Source organism: Montipora capricornis, chromosome 3 (assembly GCF_036669925.1).
Source record: "Montipora capricornis isolate CH-2021 chromosome 3, ASM3666992v2, whole genome shotgun sequence".
In the NCBI taxonomy this organism is placed as follows: Eukaryota; Metazoa; Cnidaria; class Anthozoa; order Scleractinia; family Acroporidae; genus Montipora; species Montipora capricornis.
Window position 1 is genome coordinate 62,094,270 of NC_090885.1, and position 27,500 is coordinate 62,121,769.

At 41.5% G+C, this 27,500-nt stretch overlaps 1 protein-coding gene and 1 pseudogene across 1 annotated transcript in view; one reads left to right on the top strand and one right to left on the bottom strand.

The window, feature by feature from the left end:
• Positions 1 to 8,019, top strand: part of LOC138041542 (tetratricopeptide repeat protein 28-like) — a 30,949-nt pseudogene extending 22,930 nt beyond the window's left edge.
• Positions 8,020 to 19,986: 11,967 nt separating this feature from the next.
• The window catches only part of LOC138043643 (RCC1 domain-containing protein 1-like), an 11,425-nt gene continuing 3,911 nt past the window's right edge, over positions 19,987 to 27,500 (bottom strand). Inside the window, exons 3-7 of the mRNA XM_068890014.1 lie at positions 26,974 to 27,154; positions 25,343 to 25,464; positions 24,957 to 25,154; positions 23,627 to 23,656; positions 19,987 to 23,022 (exon numbers count right to left, since the gene is read on the bottom strand). Coding sequence (XP_068746115.1) covers positions 22,883 to 23,022; positions 23,627 to 23,656; positions 24,957 to 25,154; positions 25,343 to 25,464; positions 26,974 to 27,154 — 671 coding nt within the window. The 3' untranslated portion in view covers positions 19,987 to 22,882. The remainder of the gene's footprint in view (positions 23,023 to 23,626; positions 23,657 to 24,956; positions 25,155 to 25,342; positions 25,465 to 26,973; positions 27,155 to 27,500) is intronic.

Genomic DNA, 27,500 nt, shown 5'->3' on the forward strand with positions numbered 1-27,500 from the left:
GACATACGAATCCTTTTCATCGGAAAGCACTTATCAAAGGTAGACCAAAGTTTGTTATTCAATGTTATCACAGATTCAGATGGATCGTCTGATGATAAAATATCACTCCAATCCATGTGTTGTGATTCTTTATCCATTTTAATCTTATGATGTTCCCGTACTTCTCGGAAGTACACTGTTCGTCTGACTGGCTTTATTGTCATTCTTGGGGGAACGAGCACAGCTAGATGTTCTGATCGAACTAAACTAGGGAAAACTGTTGGAGTGTCCCATAGAAGCGGTCGGTTTGTAAGGAAAAACCGTAAAAGAACGTAGACGTAAAAGAACCCGCACACTTGTCGCAAAGAGTAGGGCATGTAGTTCCCGGTGTAGTGGTCTGTCTTCTGTGGTATATCATGGTTGGGAGGGTAAATGCTCGGAGAAATTAGCTACACCACCTACTCTAAAAATCCGAGGGTAAATAAAGATATATGATATATGATGATATGATGAAGGAACACATCGAGGGTATTTACTCCTCTAGTTGCATTTGTTTAAAAGCATGCTGCGTGACAAACTCCATGGTGTCACGATGATCATTATGTCGCCAGAATTCTTGAGGACACGGTTGTTTACAGCACTATCTAGATCAAAACCAGTCAACGACGCACAATGAAGTATTTCAAGCTGACGATGGAATTTATAACACAATGCACTAATCGAGCGCAAAGTTTTTGAACTCTCCCCCAGGGAATTAGCAGCCAAATATGAACGAGAGTCATTTACTTCATCATTGGAAATTTGCATATTCAATGGCGTAGAATCAAGAAAATGTCGAAGATTAAGATTTTGATGATCTTTACCATTTCTACCGATGCCGATGCCAGTAAGTGTTCTGATGGTTTTTGGTTTTTTTCTCCCTGCTTTACAACCACGATGCACGATGTTACGAACAATACCAGCAGCTTTCACGTTTGCCGCATTAAGACGCGGTAACTTCGATAACGAAGTAAAAATTGACCAAAGACGAGTTCAAGGGTAGTACATCTTGAAATTTATAGCAAAGGTTACATGAAAACATTCATGTTTAAACAAAAAAGAAAAAGAAAAAAGAAAAAAAAGTTATATATATTCATGTAAAAAGTTTCGCGCAAATGGAATCCGCTTGCGTATTCAGTTTCGGTCTTTTGTTTTTGATCAAGAGCATTTCAAATATCAAACAATCGAGTTTGCCACGGCATTTCTTGAGGACTTTAAAGTTTTTAATTAAATTGTCAGGTGTTAAGGCATGCTCGACCCTAAAATGTCTTCCTATCACGGAATGTTTATGTTTTTCTACGCATTGATGGAGATGGCGGCAAGTGTAACCAATATAATTTGCATCGCATAAATCACATGTGAATTCATATACTGCACTTTGCTGGTTTATCAGGGGAGGCTTTTCTTCCGTGACTCTGAGATGATCAGCGATCTTTTTGCTTGTGAACACTGGCTGCAGTTGCTGATTAATTTTCCTTCCGAGGTCGCCAAGTTGTCTGCGAACAACATGAATGTTTTCATGTAACGTTTGCTAATTTTAATTTTCTCACATCCCAAATACTATAAATATGCCTTGCCGTTAATTTTTTAACTTGTTCATTCGACAATGATGACATGAAGTCGTCGAAACGTCATGTTACTTTGCTCTTAACTTACTTACAAAGATTAGCTAATGTTACAGTAGTCTAGTAACAAGCAGTGCAATCTAATTCTAACATAACCCTTTTGATTACATTCTTCATACGCACGTGACTGCAATTAAAGGTATTCTTAAAGATAATAGCCCGCTGTGATGTAGACTTACTATTAGCTTTACGCAAAAGCCAAAACACTGTTTATCACGTGTAATATTTCACAGCTACGCTTGTTCCCTTTCGAAAATCCGGTCAAACCTGAAGGTTTGTGGCCCACATTTTTTGCCATCAGTTATGGCTTGAATACAGGCGTTTAATGTATTATTGTAAAATTCCCTGAACAAGTCTACGTTAACTAGACGAAACGCGCCGGAAAATAAAACGTTTTACAAATGCAGTTCGCAGAGCGCTGCGCACTAGTTAAGTTTTTTAAAACTGTCTAAGTTAACACTAGAGGAATGGAAGCCACATGGCGAACGAGACTGGTAATAGTCGCTCAGGTTCTAAACGCCGTCTTTCTTCACACGCGTTGGACCCAGAGCCAAATCCAGTACGTCACGTTCTTCCAGCATCGAAAGTGTTCTCAGAGAGGCAGTTTGTATGCGAGTTGACGCCGAAAAAGCCTATTTCCAGTCTCCCTGTTCGCATTTGAAACTCGGATGGACGACGGCGATGTTTTCGTCCCCTCTGAGGACTCTATAAGACAAATCATCCGCCACGAAATCCGTCTTGCTTCTGAAGCTGACAACGGAAAGTCTCCATCGTCGGGCCAAAATACGGAGGTAAACAAAATAGCAAGTTACGTAAAATTCGATCCATGAACCTTCCAACACAGCAACATCAAGCCAAGCAACGCCAAAGGTCAAGCTCTGCCGGGTGCAAGGCCTTGAATGGACCTCGAGCTTCGTCAAAAAACGGCCGAGGAAAAGATTCAGGGCATGTAAGATAGGCAACCGTTCTGTGCACGAAAGATGGTTGTTCAAGATGACTAAGCAACCCCTTTACGACTTGCTTCCACGGAATTGGGAAATCCATAATTTTACTTCTCTCAAGACTACTGAGGGGCAATCGAGGGTTCTGGGCCTGGGTCTAAAGTTTAGACCAGAATGGGACCAAAGGCCTACACAAACGATGTAAAAAAATTTTAAGTTTGACACCAATCGCAGAAAATTGAATATTACACTGATAATGACATCACATCCTGTCTTTTTGGTGTCGGCTACATACCTGCAGCAAATTTCCTGCCAGCAAAGCATATCTTAAAACCTTTATCTTTAAATAAGAAAGATGAAATGGGATGCCATCGTTTTCCTATGGGCTGTTTTTTCCTCATTGCATAATATAATTTCTATTTTTAATGTTCCTCGATTGTTGTTGTATAAAACGGTCTTAGCCCATTAAATACCCAAGTATTTTATCATATTACAGGCTATATTCCTGTTTGCTTAGAATGACAGTCTCCGTAAGCCAAAAGCATTCCTTGGAAAACGTTGATGAAAAAAAGCATTTATAAAAAAAATACTGGCTTACAATAGATATTCCTTCACTGTTCAATTAATCTTGCTGTGCCAGCTTAGCATGGTGCAGTCAGGGCATTGAACTTTTTGTGTTTTCGTTCATTTATCCTCTAGTGCACCCCAGATTTCTGATGAAACCTTCCTGGTTCTGATTATCAAGATGGTGGATAGAAACTTGGACGTTTTGGAGTGGCACATGCAACAGCTTAGGGTTGCAAGAAAGGAGGGAAACAGACAGGGCGAGGGTTTGGCCTGTTATAGTCTTGGTAACTACTACCATGGTGTAGCTGACTTAAACCAGGCCATAACAAATTACACAGAAGCATTAGCCATTTTTAAGGAAATAGATTTCAGGGCTGGAGAAGGAAGTGCCTATGTCAACCTCGGCAATGCTTATCAAAGTCTTGGCAGTTTTAAGCAAGCCATAGAGTACCACAATCAAGGTCTTGGTATTGCAAAAGACGTAGGGGACAGAGCCGGACAAGGAAAAGCCTATGGCAATCTCGGCAATGCTTATCAAAGTCTTGGTAGTTTTAAGCAAGCCATAGAGTACCACAACCAAGATCTTGGTATTGCAAAAGAAATAGGGGACAGAGCTGGAGAAGGAAGAGCCTATGGCAATCTCGGCAATGCTTATCATAGTCTTGGCAGTTTTAAGCAAGCCATAGAGTACCACAATCAAGGTCTTGGTATTGCAAAAGACGTAGGGGACAGAGCCGGACAAGGAAAAGCCTATGGCAATCTCGGCAATGCTTATCAAAGTCTTGGTAGTTTTAAGCAAGCCATAGAGTACCACAACCAAGATCTTGGTATTGCAAAAGAAATAGGGGACAGAGCTGGAGAAGGAAGAGCCTATGGCAATCTCGGCAATGCTTATCATAGTCTTGGCAGTTTTAAGCAAGCCATAGAGTGCCACAATCAAGATCTTAGTATTGCAAAAGAAGTAGGGGACAGAGCCGGAGAGGGAAGAGCCTATGACAATCTTGGCAAAGCTTATAAAAGTCTTGGCAGCTTTAAGCAGGCCATAGTATACCACAATCAAGGTCTTGGTATTGCAAAAGAAATAGGGGACAAAGCCAGAGAAGGAAGAGCCTATGGCAGTCTCGGCAATGCTTATCAAAGTCTTGGCAGTTTTCAGCAAGCCATAGCATACCACAACCAACATCTTAGTATTGTGAAAGAAGTAGGGGACAGAACTGGTGAAGGAACAGCTTATGGCAATCTCGGCATCGCTTATGACAGTCTTGGCAGTTTTAAGCAGGCCATTGAGTACCACAATAAACATCTAAGTGTTGCAGTCGACGTAGGGGACAGAGCCGGAGAAGGAAGAGCCTATGGCAATCTTGGCAATGCTTATCATAGTCTCGGCAGTTTTAAGGAAGCCATAAGGTACCACAATCAACATCTTAGTATTGCAAAAGAAGTAGGGGACAGAGCCGGAGAAGGAAGAGCCTATTGCAATCTCGGCAACGCTTATTACAGACTTGGCAGCTTTAAGCAAGCCATAGAATACCACCATCAAGATCTTAGTATTGCGAAAGAAGTAGGGGACAGAGCTGGCGAAGGAAGTGCCCATGGCAATCTTGGCAATGCTTATTATAGTCTCAGCAGTTTTAAGGAAGCCATCAGGTACCACAATCAACATCTTAGTATTGCAAAAGAAGTAGGGGACAGAGCTGGAGAAGGATGGGCCTATGGCAATCTCGGCAACGCTTATCAAAGTCTTGGCAGATTTAAGCAAGCCATAGAGTATCTCAATCAAAATCTTAGTATTGCAAAAGAGGTAGGGGACAGAGTTGGAGAAGGAAGAGCCTATGGCAATCTCGGCAATGCTTATTACAGACTTGGCAGTCTTAAGCAAGCCATAGAGTACCACAGTCAACATCTTAGTATTGCAAAAGAAGTAGGGGACAGAGTAGGCGAAGGAATAGCCTATTGCAATCTTGGCAATGCTTATCAAACTCTTGGCAGTTTTAAGCAGGCCATAGAGTACCACAATCAGGATCTTAGTATTGCAAAAGAAGTAGGGGACAGAGCCGGAGAAGGGAAAGCCTATTGCAATCTCGGCACTGCTTATCACAGACTTGGCAGTTTTAAGCAAGCCATTAAGTACCACAACCAAGATCTTAGTATTGCAAAAGAAGTAGGGGACAGAGCTGAAGAAGGAAGTGCCTATGGCAATCTCGGCAACGCTTATCAAAGTCTTGGCAGTCTTAAGCAAGCCACAGAGTACCACAATCAACATCTTAGTATTGCGAACGAAGTAGGGGACATAGCCGGAAAAGGAATTGCTTATGGAAATCTTGGCAATGCTTATTACAATATGGGTGAGTTTCAAAAAGGGCTTCTCTTTAACGAAAAAAAGCTTAGTATATCCAAGGAGACCGAGGACCCCATAGGGCAGGCAATGGCATGTTATCAGCTCGGTTGTGTTCATGAAATTTTAGACTCCTTGAGCAAAGCTCTCAATTACTATCGTCAAAGTATAAATTATTATGATGAAACAAGGTGTCTTCTTCAGTCAGAGGATGCATGGAAAATAAGCTTTCGTGAAACAAATCGACTTGCGTACAATGCCCTGTGGACAGCACTCTTGAAGAATGGAGAGGTTAATGAGGCTTTGTATGCTGCTGAGCATGGACGAGCACAGGTTTTGGCTGACATTTTGAAGATGCAGTACGGCATTGATGAGATAAAGGAAACTATCTCTTTTGTAATAAAAGATCTACCTTCACAAACTGTTTTCATAGCACTTGACGTGAACACGATCAGCTTCTGGTTGCTAAGAGAAGGTAGCAGGATAAATTTTAGACAAAAGGAGATAAAAAATGGAAGTGCCGACTCACTGATGGAAACTACTTTGAAACAGATCAGTGTGGGGACTGTTGAACGATGCGAGAATCGTTCGCTTGACAGACAACACAGCAACTTCTCGAGCAGTGGGGGAGCTGTCAAGGAAACCGTTCAGTCCTTCGGCTTCTCTGTGAACTCTTTGCAGCCCTTGTATGATGTCTTAGTCAGTCCTATTGCAGACTTGCTTCAAGGTGATGACTTAGTCTTTGTGCCTGATGGACCATTTTGCTTGGCTCCTTTTTCTGCATTGAGTGACACTGTCAGGATCCGTGCAATTCCGTCATTGACCGCTTTAAAAGTGATCGCTAGTGCACCTGATAGCTTCCACAGTAAGAGTGGAGCGCTCCTTTTGGGTGATCCGTGCTTGAAGGAAATCACTTGGGGATCAATGAACCCATGTATAAACAGTTGCCGTGCGCAAAAAAAGAGGTGGAGATGATCGGAGAACTTCTGCAGACCACACCTCTCATTGGCGAAAATGCAACGAAAGCTGAGGTGCTGAAAAGAATGAAGTCAGTTGCTTTAATCCACGTTGCTGCTCATGGAGATGACGAATTTGGCGAAATTGTCTTAGCTCCAAATCCCGACCGCTCATCCCAGATCCCCAAAAAGGAAGATTATATGTTAACAATGAGCGATGTTCATGAAGTTCGTCTTCAGGCAAAGCTGGTTGTGCTGAGTTGCTGTCATAGTGGCCAGGGAGAGGTAAAATCTGAGGGTGTTGTGGGAATAGCCAGGGCTTTCCTTTGTGCTGGTGCCCGGTCTGTTCTAGTGTCACTCTGGGCAATCGATGACGAGGCGACCTTTATGTTCATGAAGAGTTTTTACCAACACTTGACAAACAGAAAAAGTGCAAGTACTGCTCTTCACCATGCAATGAAATCTCTTCGGGGAACAAAGAATTATTCCGCCACAAAATACTGGGCGCCATTTGTGCTAATTGGCGATGATGTCACCTTTGAATTTAGGCAACACAAGCGCGAAATGAATGGTAAGTGCCATTTAAATACAACGTTAATGACTGAATCGCTGTACTTTGTACATGTTATTAATGAGCAAGTTGTCGAAAGGAGTAGGTCCGTTCTTTACAGAGAAATGGCTACTACCTGAAATAAACATTGTCTGCATTTATCAGGTCGGCTACTTGGGCCTTCCTGCAGATAGCTAGCTGTTTGAGCCGTATTATGATGGACTGACAGTGAAACTGATCGCTGATTGCCAGTTAGTTGTGGAAAGTAAAGTTAGCTATTGAGGTCTTACAGTCTATGTCAAACTGACACTGAATAGGAATTGCTGCTATTAACTACGCACAAACAGTTTTATGAATGAATATAATTTTCATTTAACTCACTATTTGTTTATTTCTTTATTGTTTTTTTGTTTTTTCAGAAACGATGTCGAAAACGTGAAAAAACTACTTGGACTCTAATACGTCGATATGTCATTTTCCTTCCTTCAATTATATGAGTATTGAAAATAATTCAATCATTTGATATCTCAGTAGTAGTCAGACTAAAGATATCATGACAGACTAAAGATATGTGAATTATTGTTAAAGTACCATGAGATTTCAGAAGTATTAAGATACTGTCCAAGTCCTTGCATTTGCGCCTTGTGTTGTAAGCACCTGCACCAGGATTAGTTAATCACTTGATAAAAATCACCCGGCCGGGACCAAATTTGAATGGAAAGAAGAAACAAAAGTACGCTTTGTAAGGGAACAAGACCCTTGGAACCTGAAATGAGAAAAACGGGACACGAACGGCGCGCGGGGACTAAACGAATCAGGTGTAAATAAGCAGAAACAGGGCATAACGGCGAACCTGCAATTCTAAGCAAAGGAATGTGAAGACGACTCTCTCGAAATTGAATCGTTTTTGTAACTTAAATGTGACTAATAAGCCAGGAGAAGTAATAACTCGCCACATCGCCACGGGTGAGATGGTAGCGAATATCTAATGATTTAGCAGACTTAACCACGATATTAGCAAGGCGAGCCATATGATAAAAGGTAAATAAAAAGGCCAAGAAAAAGGTCGATGATGATTATATGCAGTGATGATTAATCATTCATTAACGTACTTACTGCAGCGATGATGCAACAGTTCTTTGCATTGCCATCACCCAGGTATATTGTCCCAACAACTCCACACAATGCGCATGCCACATCATCCATGTTACGAAGTGTGGAGGCCTCAAAACAATAGTAGGCGTTGTACATCACGTCAGCAAGGTAGTTAATTGTGTTTGGTGGTGGGACACGTTCGGGAGAAAGAGACAAAACGTAAAAGAAAGGAAGAAAAATTATAATTAGTTGATGCATATGCTTAATTTATATTATTAGCATTTTAATGCGTCACTTTTCACTGTTTTTTTTTTTACCAAATAAATGGTGTCAGTAACTTCAAGTGCTCACATTGTGGGTGGCACCTCCTAAAATGTACTGCATTTGGTGTAGGATTAAATGGAGCTGAGCCAGTATGATTATAGAAGTGCTCACATTTTAGTCATTTTCACATGCAACAATAATTATTATTTGTAGTACCAGTCTGTTAATTCGAGACTTTCCTAAGATTGGTTGGTAGAGGGCAGCGCCTACCTATTCCGTCTACTTATAGGTAATTTGTATCATTGCTGGGAAATTGCGCCGGCCCTGTATGAGTCGCTTTTGTGACTAAAAGACTGCAATCAATCGAAACTTTGCAATTGGTTTTTATGTCTAGCTTAAAATTACAAAAAACAAAAAGTTTAGTTTCTAAAGAAACTGTGGTGCTGCGTCGGTGGGAGATTGAAACAGAAATTTATTTTATCAAACGAGTTGATAAAGGTCAAATAGCCACCGTGAAAGATTTGGAAAGCTGACGTTTCGAGCGTTTGCCCTTCGTCGGAGCGAATAGAGGAATTGTGGTTATTGTAGGTTTATAAGTGTGCAGAGGAGCTTGCTATTGGTAGAAATAGGGTGACGTGAATTTGTAAATAGATTAATGGAATGAGAGGCGTTCATTGATTCCGTGTGGATAGAGTGTGCCCAGTTGAAAAATAAATTTTTGTTCGAGATTTTTACGGCTTTCTGTGTTTCCGTGGTGTAAGGATAGGCCGCAAATAGTCATGTTATGGTGGGAGTGATTAGGAATATTAAAATGGCGTGCGACTGGTTTTGAGGCATCTGTGTCGTTTTTTTCTACATCTCGTAGGTGTTCGCGAAAGCGGTCCGCCAATCTTCTCCCTGTTTCGCCGATGTAGATCTCCTCCGCACACATATAAACCTACAACAACCACAATTCCTCTATTCGCTCCGACGAAGGGCTAACGCTCGAAACGTCAGCTTTCCAAATCTTTCACAGTGACTATTTGACCTTTATCAACTCGTTTGATAAAATAAATTTCTGTTAAAATTACAAAGTCTGGTTTACTACTCAATGCAATTTCTTTTAATGCTCTTCCAATTTATCCAATGCTACTTTTATGCTGGCCACGATATGCCTTCAAAGAATCTTTTCTGGAAAACACTTGTCTTCCCATTTATATGCTCTTTTTAGTGGCTTTAACAAAGGCAACAAGAAATTAACTTACAATAGCTTTATCGCAAAACTGTATGGCCTAATAATTTTTGCTACTAAAAATGTGCACGTCGCAACTAAAATTTGTAGGCTATTTGCAAATTTTCGACTTAACTTTCTAATTCTATCTCATAAACCGTAACCTCCGGTACTGACATGAAGAAGGAACCTAGTCTGCAGGGAGGGACGTCACAATACTGAACCGTAACTGCTTGAAGGGAGTTTACGTGCTTTTTAATCGCATCGTGTTCTGTCGAAATTTTTTAGTTTTTTCCGCTGTCCCAGGTAAGTGTTTTTCCTTTTCCCCCTGACGTTTCTTTGTTGGAGGTGAAGTGAATTCTGTAGGAGTTACTTGTGTTTATTTGAATCTAGAATGACCTTGTTATGGCGTTCTTTGATACCGGATTGGTGAACACGTGTGTCCGCCATTTTGGAAACTCTTATCTTTGTATCCAGATATGGTATTTTAGGATTTGAACCCTCCTCTGACATTGCCACTTTTGTCGTTGGACGGAAAGTCTTTTATTAGAGTTTGCAAAATACGTATGAAAGGTGAAGTGAACCATGTAATAGTCACGTTTATGAAAAATTCGCCTAGATTGACCTTGTGTAGGCGTTCGCGTTAGCACCACGTGCGTGGCGCCTGTTCGCCAGCTTTAACCGCAGGAATTCCGTTGTACGATAAATTTCAAAGGTGAATTGTCTATGTAATAGTTACGTTATGGACATTCACCTAGAATGACCTCGTGTAGGCATTCGCATTAGTACCACGTGGCGCCTGTTCGGCAGCTTGAACCGAACGAATTCCACTGTACGATACATTTCAAAGGATAAGTGATCTACGTTATAGTCACATTTATCGCACGTTTACCTAGAGTGACCTTGTTAAGGCATTCACCATTTGTGATGTTATCTAGTCGAGGCGCTTTACAGCCTTAAGATCAGCCAGAGAGCGGTCTGCAATCCTCAATAGGAGGGAGTGTATTACAATATTCATTTGCCTGTGACCTTGTAAAGGCGTCCATGAAAGCAGACCTGGAATCAGGTCGCCATTATGATCTGAATGATGGTGTCTAGACAGTCTGCATCTACGTTAGCAGAGCCTGCAGTAGCCTGCTTTTAGCTTCTTTTAGATCATGTTCGAGGCAAGTGACTCCAGGGTGGGCACTTAGCAGCCTCGTCACCAGCCAGAGAGCGCTCTGCTATCCTCAATGATTGTTGACCAGGCTTCGATGAATCAAGCCATTTTTTGGCCGGTCTTAAACATCTCAATGGCCGTTTTGCCGACTTACACTGCCTATCAATTTGATACTAGTTATGCCCGTCATGCTGTTGAAATTAGAGATGATAACAGACCATTTCTTGTTATTGTGAAGGATATTGAGGCTCTCGCACTTCGAGTTAGTGAGGTGCCCTTATCGATAAAATGAGTCTGTAGATACTCCGCCAGGAACAAAGTGAGACAATAATGAAATGCCACTGCACACCAAAAAATGTCAAGGTATTCATACCAATGTGTGAACATAGTATCTGGAATAAAATCCCTGGTAAAGCTTACGATGTTAAGTTTTTCATCCACACAACCTACATTGTTAGCCTCCATTTATAGCCAACCGGAAGTTGCAGATTCGTTGCTTTAAACTCTAGCCCCTAAGGAAGTTTTAACTTCATGCTTAGATTATCTGGCTTTGGCTATGACTGCTAACTATGAGTTGAATCAGAGGTGTAGGGATGCCATGAAACATTTTACAATGAATTTGCGTGGGGTTCATTCAGTTTTTCTAGTCCTGCAGATGAGTTTCTATTTGGTGGAGAAACTGCTAAGAGAGTTAGGATAATAGCACAATTTAAACGTACTACAAGTACGTTTGTTTTCAATAAAGTTCATTATTAATAAGAAGGAAATTTGCAAATATCCATCCTCAAGTCAGACCAAGGTTTAACCCTTATTCTGCTTGAGGCAGTTTTCCGGAAAGGTAGGGGTAGGTGCTTCCGAGGTCGTGGTACCCAATGGGGTTGTGTTACCTCCCCATCTGTCCAGCCTTTCCGTAATGAGGTCCAGCCAGACAGGCCAAGGTCCTTTCCCGAGGCAACCAACAATTTTGGTATGTATGTCCAGATGAGGAGGTCAACAGTTTGTTAAAAAACCAACCACCCTTAATGGTGGGACGGACTGCAAATTGCTTTTCTGAGTGGCTGAAGGTCACCTCAGATCCAGGAATCTTGGACTACGTACAACGTTGTCACACGAATTTTTAATGTTCATCAGCAGTTTGCTATGTCTAAGGACGTTTTTCAAGCTACAAATGTAGAGGAATTTGGTGTGATCCGAGGTCACTGCGTGAACTCGGGGAATGCTTGGCCCCTATTTTACCAAATTGGGGGGATGGTTCGCACAGATTGATTTTTCATTTTGAGAACTGCAATGCAGCTCTTCGTTTTCGGCATTTTAAGTTGGATGCATCAACGCAGTCCTCATTTTGCTTACCCCGTGGGGAGCTTATTTGGCCCTCTTAGTTTTTAAAACTTGCCTATTATGCTTGTCTCTTTGCCTTAGCGAACAGGAAGTTCCTTAAGTTTCTTTTAATGAGCAGCTCTATGAATTTAAGTCGTTACTCACGAGTTTGACGTCTGTGTTCTCCGGGGATTTTCACCAAGGTTATGAAACATCCCCTGGAGGTCCTTGGGCACAAAGGACTTTCTGTGACTTTGTTTCTCTGGTAGATGGTTTTTTATTGCCGGGAAAGGATGTTCTTGGTTCCTTTTCTCGCTATATAAGAGTCAGTCCAATTATCATTAAAACTGTTTTGACCCCCACAAAGGGAATCACTTTCTTGGTTCTCACTCTAGATTCTGACTTGATGAGGGTGTAACTATCCGATAAAAGAAAGGGAAGCTGAAGCTCTTGTGTTTAGAAGCTCTCAGTAAAGGAGTTTACTATTCACTTTGTTGTTCAGGTTATCGGAAAGGTATTGTCCTCACTACCAGGGGTTCCATTTGGGAAATTACATTACCGTTATTTAAGACGGGATAAATTTCTAGCCTTGGCCCATAATACAGGGGATTATGATGCTCTCGTGTCTTTATTTTGCTAAGCTAGGGCAGCTTGGGCAGATACCTTGTCGTGGTGGTGGAGCTTGTGTGTCTCAAGGACCCAGAGAGCTCTGCCGGTGGGGGCTTTGGTCCCTGGCAGGTCTAACTATGCCGGATTGTTCGAAGGGTTGAGGCCAGACGAAGAACATCCCCAAGGCCTCCAGGTTAGGGGCTGGGCGGCGGGCCGATAACCCACTCCCGGAAAAAGAAGCACATTATAGAAACCGAAACTAGAATTCCCACTGCGCCCTATCGGGAAGCAGGGGTACAGGATGCTAACTCCCCGTTGGAGCAGCGTGCAAAGCAGAGAATGACGCATAAATCGCCGATGAAATTGCTGTCACCAAAGTGGGGGTGAAGATCAGGCAATGGAATATAAGGACATTGTTTGAGACTGGTAATTGTGTTCAGGTGATCAAAGAGATGCAGAGATATGGTATTAGTATTCTGGGAGTAAGTGAAATGAGATGGAACTCTTGTGGGAGGTTGAGGATAGCTACAAAAGAAACTGTGCTGTACTCAGGAATGGATGAAGGTGAAAATCATGAAAGGGGAGTTGGCTTCATTCTGTCTAAAAAAGCTGCACAATGCCTGCTGGAATGGTAACCGGTGTCTGAAAGGATAATCAGAGCTAGGTTCAACTCAAGGTGGCAGCAGGTCACCACCTTGCAATGCTATGCCCCAAAAAATGAGGCAACGGAGGAGGCGAAGGACGATTTTTACGACCAGCTACAGATGGTTTTGGAGCAGGTGACATGCAGAGATGTGAAGATCGTCATGGGAGATATGAATGCTAAGGTGGGAATGGACAATACAGGCAGAGAGGAGGTGATGGGTAAGCATGGCGCAAGAGCTGAGATGAATGATTATGGTGAGAGGTGGGCGGACGTCTGTCAGGCAAATGAGCTGGTAATCGGTGGAATGCTGTTCCCCCCTAAGGAGTGTCATAAGCGGACATGGAGGTCTCCTGACGGTGTTATTGGTAACCAGATCGACCACCTGGTATTTAATAAGAGATGGAGGAGCACGCTGCAGGACATTTGCGTGTTGCGTGGGGCAGACATTGGGTCGGACTACCCTATGTTGATGGCAAACCTCAGGCTAAAGATTGCCAAAGTGAGAAAAGGGTAAAGTGGCCTAGTGCGTTTCGAGGTCAGCAAGCTTAAAGACTTCGCATTCAAGCTAGCGCTGCACAACAGATTTGAGGGAAGAAGTGGACACGTAAGAGGAGGTTCTTTTGGACCTCTGCAACAGGATATGGAGTGAGGAGAAGATACCAGAGGAGTGAAAGAAGGGTCTGCTAATCAAGCTGCCCAAGAAAGGTGATCTGAGCTACTGTAAAAACTGGCGTGGCACCATGTTGCTAAACATGGCAAGTAGGTGTTTTGCAGAGTGCTCCTGGAGCGCATCAAGATCGCACTGGATGAAAATTTGAGAGAGGAACAGGCGGGCTTCCGAGCTGGTCGAAGCTGTACGGATCAAATAGCAACACTGCGCATTATTGTGGAGCAGAGCATCGAGTGGCGGTCCTCCTTGTATATCAACTTTATAGAATTTCGCAAAGGCCTTCGATAGTACCAGCAGAGCGGTTTTGTGGAGGTTGTTGCGGCACTACGGGATGCCTGACAAGGTGGTCACCATCATCAGAGGTTTTTCCCCACAGGTGGTACACAATGGACAGAGGACCCGACCGATGAATATGAGGACTGGGGTAAGACAAGGCTGCCTGCTATCTCCCCTGTTGTTTCTGGTCGCCCTGGATTGGGTGACGAGGACAGCCTTTGAAAGGAAGAGGGGTATTCAGTGGACCTTTACAACATCTGGCCCTACTGTCGCACACAATATAGGATATGAGGGATAAGACATGGGCTTTAAGCTTGGAGGTACAAGGTGCGAAGGTAGGCCTGAAGATAAATGCCACCAAGACAGAGTTGATGCGTATTGGCACCGAACGTGGCGATGGTGTGTCGGTTGCAGGGGAGCGGATTGAGGACGCGGATGAGTTACATACCTTAGGAGCATTGTAAGCAAGAAGGGAGGCACTGACGAGGATACTCAAGCACGAATTGGAAGGGCAAGACAGGCATTTGCGATGCCGAGACCAATATGGCGATCCACAGCACTAACAACCAAGACCAAGCTGAGAGTCTTTTGGTCAAATGTGAAAGCGGTGCTCTTGTATGGTTCTTAAACTTGGAGGCTGACTAAGGGATTGGAGCAGAAGTTGCAGGTGTTCATCAATAAGAGCTCGAGGAACATCTTGCAGACTTGGTGGCCTAGAAAAATCAGCAACAAGGAGCTTTGGGGACAGACAGGGCAGCGACCGATAGAGCAAGGGATAGGACAAAGAGCTTGGGGATGGATTGGCCACACGTTGAGGAGACCCGATGGACATGTAGTCAAGAGGGCACTGGAGTGGAACCCACAGGGGAAGCGAAAGAGAGGGAGACCCCGGCACACTTGGCGACGTACGAGAATAGCAGAGTTGGAAAGGAAACATCTCACGTGGAATGAGGTAAAGGACACTGCACAAAATAGGGTTAGGTGCGCGCCCTAGTTGAGGACCTATGTTCCACTAGGAACGAAGAGAAATAAGTAAGTAGGGCACTGAGTTACGAATGTGGGTTGAGAATGTCCACCAGGCGTTTCGTTACATTGGTCATCCACCAGTGGTATATACTGATTTTTCAAACTGTTGCGAGTGCTGGTGGCTTCGGCATTACCAGTGCAACTAATGTTTCTTGCAGTCTCGGGAGCAGGAATCGCTGTACAGTAATTCTAATTCCCAAATATTTGGGTAAGATAAAGGCCGATCAGGCCAAGGGCATTCTAGTGGTGCCGGCATGGGCCACTCAGTACAGCGTTTATTCTTTGAAATGGGCTGTATTCTGTAGTCAGAGGGAGTTCATTTCACTCTCCCCGAGTCTAGCCCTTGTTTTTTGAGTTCTTATATAGGGAAGATATCGTTGACGTCTCCTATTGTCATTAATGTGCCAACCGACAGAGCCTCTTTGGCGGTCAAAACAAAGGGTCTTTTGTTGCTGGGGCTGGCACATTTGAATGACAAGAGTAATGTTTTTAAACAGATAACTTCCTATACCGAGTTCCTCTCTATGCCATTCGGCACTTATCACTACTAGATCAGCTTTGTCTGGTATGATTAGCGCTGAGAATACCTTAGTTGGCCAACATCCAGTTGTTCATCGTTTCTTGAAGGGTGCCTTTGGGAGTAAGCCACCCTCTCACGTCTCTCACAGGCCTTAAAAGAAACTCGCGTTAATACTAGCCATCCATGTTATTTGCGTTAGCAACAGTACTTTGCTTCGACCAAATATAAGCGATATTTACCTGGAAAAGTCTCAAGATGAGTGTGTGTTTGTTTCTTGGTAGTCATATTAGCAATGCTTCCACTGTTAGGAGCGTTTGGAGATTTAACTTAACTTTGCTCATTGGTTGTTTAGAAGTATTTGGTAGGCTCGACGTATTACTAAGTTGTAGCATAAATGGATATATTAATAATAATAATAATAATAATAATAATAATAATAATAATAATAACTTTATTTATATAGCGATATATACAGAAAGCTCTTTATCGCTTAACAGTCACAAATTAAAACTATGCAAGAGAAAAAACTTAAAATGCATAAAAAGATAATACACAAAAAAATAATAATAAGTAGCTCTGAAAAGATGCGTCTTTAGTCTGTTCTTAAATGCAGAAACCGACGGACTAAGCTTAATGTCCATGGGTAAGACATTCCATAGCCTAGGAGCCGCAACCGAAATGGCCCTGTCTCCATAAGTTTTCAGATGAGTCTGAGGTATTCGTAGAAGATATTTGTCGGTTGACCTTAGGGGCTAAGTTATTTAATGCTTTATAAGTGAGTAGCAAAACCTTACATATAACCCTCTGCACGACAGGCAACCAATGTAATTTCTGGAGAATAGGACTGGTGCGCGCAGCCTTAGGCAATTGAGCTACAAGGCGCGTAGCACAATTCTGAATGCGTTGCAATTTTTGAAATAAGTACTTCGGGGAGCCTACGAGTAGCGAATTACAATTGTCCAACCGACAGATCACAAACGCGTGAACAAGGATCTTTGTGTTATCAACCGTCAAATACTCGCAAATCTTAGCAATATTTCTCAGATGGAACAAGGCAACCAACAGAGTTTACATGTTTCTCTAGAGATAACGTGTGATCGAAAACTACTCCTATGTTCCTGGCCGAGATTGAAGGACACACACGACAATTCCCCACTACTATACTGTCTAAAGATGGACGGGGCCGGTACCTAGAGCTTATGACAAGCAATTCAGTTTTGTCTCTATTTAGCTTAAGTTTGTTGCGGGTCATCCAGTTGTCGATCTCTCTAACACGAGATTCAACCCGGGAAACGGAACTAACCTGATCATCGGCACTCAGGGAATTGAAAGAGAGATACAACTGGGTATCATCAGCATAAAAATGAAAACCCATGTAGTAAGTACAGTATCGGTCCCAGCACAGATCCCTGAGGCACATCGCACGATAAGGAACGCGTAGCAGACCTAACACTCCGAATACAAACAAAGTGAGATCTGTCGCTCAGGTATGATCTGGACCAAGCCAAAGCTGAACCACGTAAACCAAAACAATGAGCTAATCGGTTCAAAAGTATTGAGTGATCGACCGTATCAAAAGCAGCGGATAGATCCAGTAATAACAAAATAACAGCCCTGTTCATATCAATATCAATAGCTATATCATTGAAAACTTTAACCAAAGCTGACTGCATGATCTCATCTAAACATTTGTTGGTGACATGCTCGATTAACTGAAACGCTACCACCCTTTCAGCGAGTTTAGACAAAAACGTAAGATTTGAAATAGGACGAAAATTAGCAAAAACCTCAGAATCAAGGTGGGGCTTCTTCAGGAGAGGATTCAGCAATGCAAGTTTGAAAGATTCTGGTACCACAGCAGAGCAAATAGACTGATTAATTATCCTAGTCTTAACTGGTAGAAGCACTGAAATACATTGTTTCAGAACTGAAGCAGCGACAGGATCTAAAGGACACGACTTAATAGTTGACCTGCCAATTAGCTGCGAAATATCAGAGGACGTTACAGACCTGAAACTAGACAGTGTAAATTGATCAGAAACGGATACATTGTCATCAAAATCCAAAATGCTGTCAAATACTTCATCAAGTGCATTGCGAATGACTGCTATCTTATCACCGAAAGAGTCAATAAACTTATTTGCCAGATCGGTATCAAATTCACAAGTTGAAGGATAATCCACAGGCGTGTTCCTGTGGAGTGATTTACTTACTGTATTGAATAGAGTTTGCGAATTGCTACAATCCCGAATAATGACAGAATAAAACTCCATTTTAGTCGCCTTGATCAAATTGTTCACCTTACGGCTCTGCTCTTGGAATCTAAGACGATCACACTCGAGTTTTGAGGAACGCCAACGACGTTCCAAAGCTCTACGACGTCTCTTCTCAGATCGAATTTCGTCGTTGTACCATGAGGCGGTAGGCCGAAGTGTGATAGTTTTAGTCCTCAGAGGAGCATAAGTATCCAATAATGACTTCAATGTGTTGTTGTATTTGTTAACAAAGTCAGAAAGATCAGACTTTTCAGCATCCCTCACCAAACTGGAATTCTCAAGGTCGCGACAGAACTTATGAAAGTCGATAGCACGGATCCTACGATAAGACATTGTCCTTCTTTCAGGTGGAAGCTTAGCCAGGCGCAAGGAAACATGAACAGCTAGATGATCAGAGATTAAAGGATCATGAACGAAGCACTGGCCGACTAGGTCATCATTTGCCCTCGTAATAATTAGATCAAGAGTGTTACCATATTTATGAGTTGAATGGGAGACATGCTGAGTCAGATCAAACAATTCACTGAAGTACTTGCAAGAAACGACGAGCGTCATCATCTTCTTGATCACCCACATGGAAATTAAAGTCCCCGGCGACGAGGACAGCACTTGGAGCAAGGACAAGTCCTTCCAAGAAAGAACTAAACTCATCGAGAAATAATCCTACAGTAAAACTGTTCATATAACTAGGTGGCGGTCGATAAATAACAGCAAGCCTTAGATTGTGATTTCTCGCCGACGTGAGCTGGACATCAATGAGCTCGAAGCTCCGCACATTAACCGACGAATTAAGCTTAGCTTTGAAACATTTTTTATATACAATCGCGACCCCATTCCCCATTTAGGACATTGTAATTTTGGAGTTTGGTTGGTGCTCCTCATAGTGTCCTCACACGCTTTGAAGGCTTCATGTCAGTACCGGAGGTTACAGTTTATGAGATAGAACTGGAAAGTTAAATGAGGCTTACCTGTAAGTTGAAGTTTGACTTGAATTCTATCTCTTATAAAGTAGTAACCGAAGGTGTCTGACATGCCCACCTCTCCTTCCCTGTGCATGTCTCGAGCTCTCAGGCCTTGGTTACTATTCCTCTATTCTATTCCTGGAATTGCGTTCTGACTTTAAATGTTCCTCCACTATGAGGAGGAGGATTTGAAACAATGATTGTGACGTCACTCCCTGCAGACTACGTTCCTTCTTCATGTCAGAAACCTTCGGTTACTATACTCTTTATGAGATAGAATTCAAGCCAAACTTCAACTTACAGGTAAGTCTCGTTTAACTTTCCAAATCTCCAGTCCTGTGTATTTGCACAGGTCTTTCTTTATTATGGTAAGTTGTTTTCTTTCTTTGTTTGGAGATGCGGAATTAGAATTAGAAAAGAATTGTATTGAATTATACTTGAACTGAATTGAATTGAACATGAATTAATAAATTATATTGCAGTTGAACCTCAGGCTAAGAAAACCCCACCAATTCAATCAATATTGTGAAGCTAACCAAAGAATACACTTCCATTTCAATGAATGTTGCTCCTTGCTCCTTAGGCAAAATGTAAAGATCTTGCTTTAAATATAAGAACAATTATAGCATAAGGCTATAAGATGGGGTTATTTTGTAAAGAAACTGTGGTGTTGCGTCAATGGAGGAGCGAAGTACGGAAATTTGGTTGTGTTTATTAAGTTAATAAAAGTAAATTCACGATTTTATATATCTCTATTGATATATATATTAATATTTATTTATTTATTTATTTATTCATAAAACATAGAGTAAAGTAGACTCCACGCAAAAAGAAAACTACAATACTTTGAGGACTACAATACACTTTTTTCCAAAATGGCCGCCATTTAGATATTCTTTTGTTTTTATTCAAATTAGCCCTTGATGCCTCGTTTTTAAGCTTAAAATTCAAAAGAATATTTTGCCTTGAACGAGGCATTAAGGTCTAATTGGAATAAAACCAAAAGAATATCTCAATGCGGCCATTTTGGAAAGAGGTGTATCGATATACAACTAAATTAATGCTAGGCGCTACTGATTAGAAATTTTGAAAACATGATATTGACACAAAGTAATTAAATTAATTTGTCCTATTGAGACGTTGGTGGTGGCAAAATTTCTGGAACAAAATCTTTTAACATAAGGCCTTTCCATTTCTCATTAAAGAGCTTTAATTCACGATCACATGGGATAATAGACCTCTTTACAGTTGTGTGCTTAGTTACCTGGCCTTTAAATGAAAGTGAGGCTAGTGTTGACCGTTATGATACAGACCTCCCTCCTTTTCTTATATTAATGATGTTGTTGTCATGCTAATTAGTAAGAATTTTGATAAGAAAAGTAGTGAGGTTTCTATCAAAACAAGGTCAACTCCAGCCTTACTTTTATTCATAGGCCAGGTAACTAAGCACACAACTGAAAAATGGTTTATTAGAAATCTGCCATTTCGAGCGTTAGCCTTTCTTCAGAAAGAAACAACGGAAAGGGACGATCAACGTACGCGATTTGTTCACCTAAGGACAATGAGCATGTTTACTCAGCAGATTTATCTCGCAGTTTTCAAAATCTCACTTATGTAAAAACCCCCACTGTTTTGCATGTCGCGCATGCTTGACCTCTAGTAATTTGGAGATAATGATTGTGGGCTCCATATTGTTTGCCCACCGACTTGACAAAACAGTTTTTCGGAATTCATAAGACACATTCTCGGTAATTTCGGCGTGGAAATTGCAAACAGTTCTGGATACTGGATTGCCCGAAATAACGGAGTAGTACCGTATTTGTAAACACTTAAGTTTGCAGCTGAGGCTTTGATCTTCCGGAATGCACAGTTTTAGCTCAAAAAGCGAGCACCTCACTAGAATGTGTTATTAACGCCCAAGAGCTGGTACGAATAATACCTTGGAGCTAATAGAGCGAGAAAAATAGAGAGAGAGAGAGACGACAGGGAACTGGTTAGCTATACTCCTCGGGCATCACTCATCCCCCCCTTTAACTTTGGTAAAGGGTAACGTGTCATTCAGAAGAAGACTCAAGGCAAGGTAATGGAACGGTTTAATGGATTACATAAACTTCAGTCAGTCACTGGTAAATCACTGAGCCATCGGTGGGTCTGAAACACAGGTCACATTCCACAGGTCACTCGTTGCAGGTCATTGTTTTACCTTTTCGATAGTAACCCAAAACCTTGGCAAATTTGGCCAAATTTTTGTGTATTTCTGATCAAGCTTCGTTGGCCGAAGACGAGAAGTATCTACGAGATGGAAAAAGCCTGAATTACGGTTTTGGACTGGGACGAGCATGCGATCGAGGCTCATAAGAGGGAGTAGTGTTAAGATGTCCAACGCCCAAGTAAAATAAAAAGTTAAAAATGGTTCTCGTCTTTTAAACTTATTCCTTCGTATTCTAGTTCTATCTACTTCTACAAACTGGCCGAACTTTGCAGGAACTATCTTGGGAAGAACGGAGTTGAACTATGAAAGACAAGTAAAATTTGCAGATGAGCGCTCGCGTTTTACATGGAACTGGAGGTTTGGGTCGTTTCATCTTTCACATTGGTAAAGAAAGTGAACGAAATGTTCAAAACTTCATAACGCACGCGCAGAACTATTGTTTTGTTCTTTAATGTCATTATTTGGTGGTGTTCTCGTTAGCCTCCGAGTCGTAAATTTAAGTCCCATCTTAGTAAGATTTCAAAGATCTCCCACCATCAGCCCAGACTCCTGAACGTTCCAGTGTAGCCAAGATGAAGTCCTGAATTTTTCAGGCTTCTCTACGCAATTGTAAAAATTGCGTTCATAACTGCGAAGATCATAGCTTCACTTGATTTCATATCCGCAGTTCATATATGATTCATTTCATATACCATTTCATCATAATAAGAATTGCCCAAGCAAAATAGATTATCGACTACAGGGTCAGCGCTACTAGATCCGCCATTGGTTGTAAAAGGATAAAAGTTCAGTGTTTCTTAAGCTGATAACACACATTTGTTAATCAAAAAAAGGTTAACCGTGCGTCATCTAATTTTTCGGGGAAACTGAAAAGCGACTGATAAGGGCCGTTCAATTACGCAATAGAGCTTCCCTCTACTCTCGTTCCACTTTGCCAAAAAACGTTCAAGTTGTTGAAAAGTTTCTCTTAGCATTCAGCATGACATGATACACATTTGTTGAACAAGAACTCAAAAATGTTGAAATGTGTGTCACTGGCCTTAAGAAAAATTTACTGTAACCGCTTTCCTCTTTTCCCGTTCAATTCTGACACGCTCTGTGGTGTAAATCGCCTTGAGGTTCACTTCGTGACTACTGCTAAGAAGCAGCTTTCAGCTATTATTGCTGCCGCAGTGAGTGAGCCTGAAGCGAACGAACGAGGCAGCTCTCTACTATTGGGAGAACACATTTTTCAATGCAAACACGCCCTTTCACTTATAATCCACATCCGTGAAAAGAATAGACATTGGCCTAACTGATATCACTTTTCGCCAGCCTACGCTTGCTGTCTCCAGCTGATTACATTTCTCACTATCACTTTGTTTAACCTACAAATTACAAATTTTGCGATTTTACCAATTCGTCGTTCGTTTACAAATTTCTGTAAAGGGACGAATCTCCACCAGGAAGGTTGTACAAAATTACGAAATTCACGACCTCTTCAGTTACGAGACACGCCTCGCTACGGACGAGCCTTCCAGAGGTGTCTTGAGACGCCTTTTTGCAGCGGCAACGGTAGCTTGACCAGAAGGCTTGATTTTCTCGTCTTCAAACGACAGCTGAATTGATCCTCTGAGCGTGGGCGCAAATATTTGAGCAGGTGGCTATATCACTTTGAAATAATGACAAAGGTGGACCAGTCGCCACAACACACGGTCTTTGGTTTGTGTTTCAATGAAGAAAGCGCGCCAACTTCACAGGGAGTGTTTTTGTCCTTTCTGTCATCATGTCCAAGTTGACCATAATTCCCTGTAACATCAACCTGGAGTGACTTTTTATACTTACAGCTGTAAGTGTTAAGAAGCCACTACGCTATTAATTAAAAGTAAAACCCCAGTCTTGAAGCTCATTATATTGTAGCGCCAAATGGTTGGAAATGCTGGAATAAAACATATTTTGTTTGGGCTAAAATCATTTTCATTATCTCTTACTTTCTTGGTTGAATTTCCAGGATGCAGGCATTATGGATTTTGAGGAGAGCAAGTTTACAACTTTACTAGTGCAGGACAGGTCACTATAAAGTTGCCATGTTAAACTTTTTGTCAGGGGGAACATTTTCCCTTGCCTGTGTCTACCTGGGTCTAGGAATTTAACTTTTTCCTTCCCTAACCTTCCTTTGCTCCAAAATTCAAGATGGCGACAAAACACTGATATACAATGTACCATACAATACTAAGACTACATGTACTATAAAAATACCCATGAACTGCCTGATATCCTGGACTGATTAAAGAACATTTGATACCAAAATAAGAAAACCACCGTGGGAGCAGTGGGATCAGCGCAGGAATGTTAAACCTGTTATGTATTTGAGTTGTTAAACAAGGGAAAAGAAAATTCAAGTAAACCTTACCCCATCCCCACGTCCAGACACTCCCATCACCTAAAATTCAATACATCAACAATTCACTAGGCAAGTTATTTTCAGGATTGTGCAACTGGTCACATACATGTAATGAATGGAAGATCAATATGATACCCACTGCTGAGCATAACGTGTTGGTTGCATTTGCACATCATGTTAAAATTCCCATGACAATTATGCCCAGGGTTAAAGTGTTCCTGTGACCAAAAAATCAATTCATATTTTTCTTTGGATTTCAAAACTTTGTTAACAAAACACTAAGTGACCCAGGTTTTAAGCCTTGATTTCAAAAAGACACCTCTTTATTTTAACTGTAATTTTCCTATTTAATGGTCCGCCTTTACTAACATTATGTTCTTGAGAGAGCTGGATCGAGGAGAAAATGACGTCAAAGGCTCACTAGTTTAAGAATGCAATACGTGTGTACGCCGCAGAATTAATATGCAGCACGGGGGTTTTGGGCTTTCAGACTTTTAAACTTACGCTTTGCATATATAATAAGCTGCGTTCACATGCTGAAATCTTAAGCTAGTGAGCCTCTGACGTCACTTTTCCCTGGATCCAACCCTCTGAGATCCAATCGGTCAGTTTTGAATGTGAGTAATGGCGGACCATGAAATCCAAAACTTACACTCAAAGTAAACGGCCGTTGGATAAAAATCAAAGCTCAAAATTTTGCCAGTCAGGTGTTAAGCAAACACACTTTCAAAATCTGAAGGAAAAAAGGTAGTGGTTTTTTTGATCACAGGGACACTTTAAGAATTAATGATAATTTATTTTCACATGCTATTAGCATAATTAGTTGCTGAGCAAAGACATCATGATGAAGATTCAAGAACACTTGATTTTGGACATATCTAAACCGAATACTTCATGGGCCTGAATCTACATTCTGATTAGCAAAAGGAATTAATGTAACACACACACAAAAACATTATACATGTATTTAAAAAATCATGATTTGCTGTCAGGCAACCATTTTTTTTGCAGATGCTGTTTGAGTCATTTGTGGATGGAGTTGACAATAAGAACAAAAATTAAAAATTTTAGGAGACTCAGAAATTGCATTGAGCAAAAATAATTTGCAATGTTCACAAGCAGAGTACTAAAGCATGCTCCAACATTTTGTGTTTCCTTTTGATTGCCACCACAGTGCAATTGCAAAATCCTCAGTCATTTGAGGACTTAAGTGTTGTCCAGTTTATCTCTGAACACACGACCTTCTTCATGAAGGCCGATGCTTAAATTAAGCAACTACAGTAAGCAAACTTGTCAACAGAAATTTCACTTGACAAGGTAGTTCAGACCATTCTCCTACCAGCAACTACTGCAGTATGTCTTGTTCCACAGCTAACTGTCAGCACATCCAGATCTCCTGGAATGTTGACAATTGCAGGTACAACTTGGCACTGCACAGGGTGGCTGGATGGCTGGGAATCATCAACATTGCCATGATTAAAAGCTAATCCCAACTGTCCTTTCTCGTTCCATCCCCACATGTACAGGTCACCAAACTCTGAGGACAAAAAGCCATCATTATTTTGGGGTCCATTATGACATCAACGGAAGACTGAATTTTCTGTGCTTTCAGGGTACCTACACTGTACAAATGTATTTTCCACACCTTACCGCCCTCTCTTTTAATCATATTTAAGGCTGTTTCCGCGAATTCAAAACTTAAACCGAACACATCAATCTTCTCACCACTTATTGCAGCTGAATGCCATCCACCAGCCGCTATGAACTGAATCCTGATTCCTTCCAGTGCTGCAACAACTGCTGGACTTTGCTCATCCACCGTTAAACCACAGCCAAGCTGTCCACGGCTGAAGAAAATGACACAGAGATTTTACTTACTGTCACAGTAAAGTGGTAGTATAATATTTGTTTAACGCTTTCCTCCCTGAGGGGGGCCCCACTGACAATGAGTAAAATAATTATTGTCTGGCATTAGACACTCTTGGGCAAGAAAGGGTTCAGAAGAGACAACTATGAAGAAATGTATGTTCTTTGATGGTGACTTATAATAGGGGGTGGTCGTAAAAAAGCCTGAGTGCTCCTTCAAAGGAATCAAACTACATGTACTTGCTGACCTATCGGTTACTAGTTCGGATGCTCTCCCACTGAGCTATAGCAGACTCATGATCATGCGAGCATTAGGTCATTATATTTAATTATTGTTGTGCGTGGCTTTTAAACTGAAGGACTGAAATTGTCTGAATAGAGCATTCTCGTACATGGAGATGGTGAAATGTTGACCACAATAAATGAATGAAGAAAGGTATCTGTGATGGTGATTCGGGAATGCTCAGAGAAAAAAGGGAAAAAAAAAAGGCTTTATCTGCTAGTCTAGATGATGATGTATAGCAGGGCCATGAAGTGACCTGCCTGAGCATAACTGAAATTATATACACTGCAAATAAATGAGGTGAGAAATGTACGAGAAGATGACATCAGGTAGAATTCTGCTTATTTGTGCTGTGGTTCGAAGCACAAATAAGCCGAATTCTACAGTGGCCAATGTCTTCTCAGAAATACATTTCAAATGGAATTTGTATTATAATAGGCCATTTCTGAGTTCAAGTCTGCCTCCTCTTCAAAGCGAGTCTAAGTGCGAAGTTTTTGTAATGGTAATTAGTTCTACTTAACATATGAATGAAAACTAATTTTCATTGAAAATTAGTTTTCATTCATATGTTAAGTAGAACTAATTACCATTACAAAAACCTCTCACTTAAACTCGCTTTGAAGAGGAGGCAGACTTAAACTCGGAAATGGCCTATTGGATGTGGCTAATTAGGATATGAAAATCAATATAATCCGTTCGGGCTGCCAGCAGAGGTCTCATTTCTTTTTGCATTGCCCTGGAGTGACGACCAAGGGAGTTCTAAGAGACCTCTGCCATGGGTCGAAACTCACTGTGTTGATCACGCACGGCGGTTACTTAGCGACCGATTCCTCACATGATACTCCATGTTGTGTGGAGTCACTTAACAACAGCGGAATACCTGTAAAGTAATGTGCGGGACACAATGTTCTCAAGTCAGTCAGCAAACACAGTCATTATGGGGCATGCGGTTTGAGGAGTGCAGTCCAAGATTGTGGACGGCAGTTGGATCAGAGTGAGTTTCAACTCATGGCAGAGGTCTCTTTTACCTTAAATACTCATCAGCCCACCGAACACAAACGTAAAGAGCCCTCTCCTGGCAGGGAAATATAATCCAGATTGAGAAGGGTGTTACCCTTTTTGATGAGGTTTCATACCCAGCCACCTCCCATCAGGTAGTCCGGTGAAATATAAAATGAATCATTACCCAGTTGGCAGCAAAACTTACCTCCCACCACCAAGACTTAACACATCTCCTGAGGATGACAGCAGCAGGGCATGTTCCTTACCACAAGCAATGGAGGAAATCTGTGTTTTAACATCCATTGGTTCGAACAAAAATTCTGATTTCCCTGAGTCAAGGCAGTCTTGGTCTTGTTCACACACTGCAGAACCCACCTGTCCTTTGTCTGCACAATTTAATATAATGACTCGTTTGCAAATCGTTGGAAAACAGTTTTTTGATACAGTCTGTAGCTCCAAAACAAGAAAGTTGGGATTTCAGAAGGACCCAACTTATTCCTAATGTAATTGATTTTAAACATAAAGTTCAAGTTAAATTATATATCAGAAACAGAGTTTCACCGGTTTTGATCACATCAAAGACTTTGTCACTGTTAAAAAAGTAAATAGGCAGGCTTTGACATTCTTTGCCTGTAATAACTCTTTTAGGACTGTTTGATCTCAAATTGCTTTGTAATTATATATAACTATTTCCCTATTATTATTTCTTAACAATGATTGTTAAATTAAGAG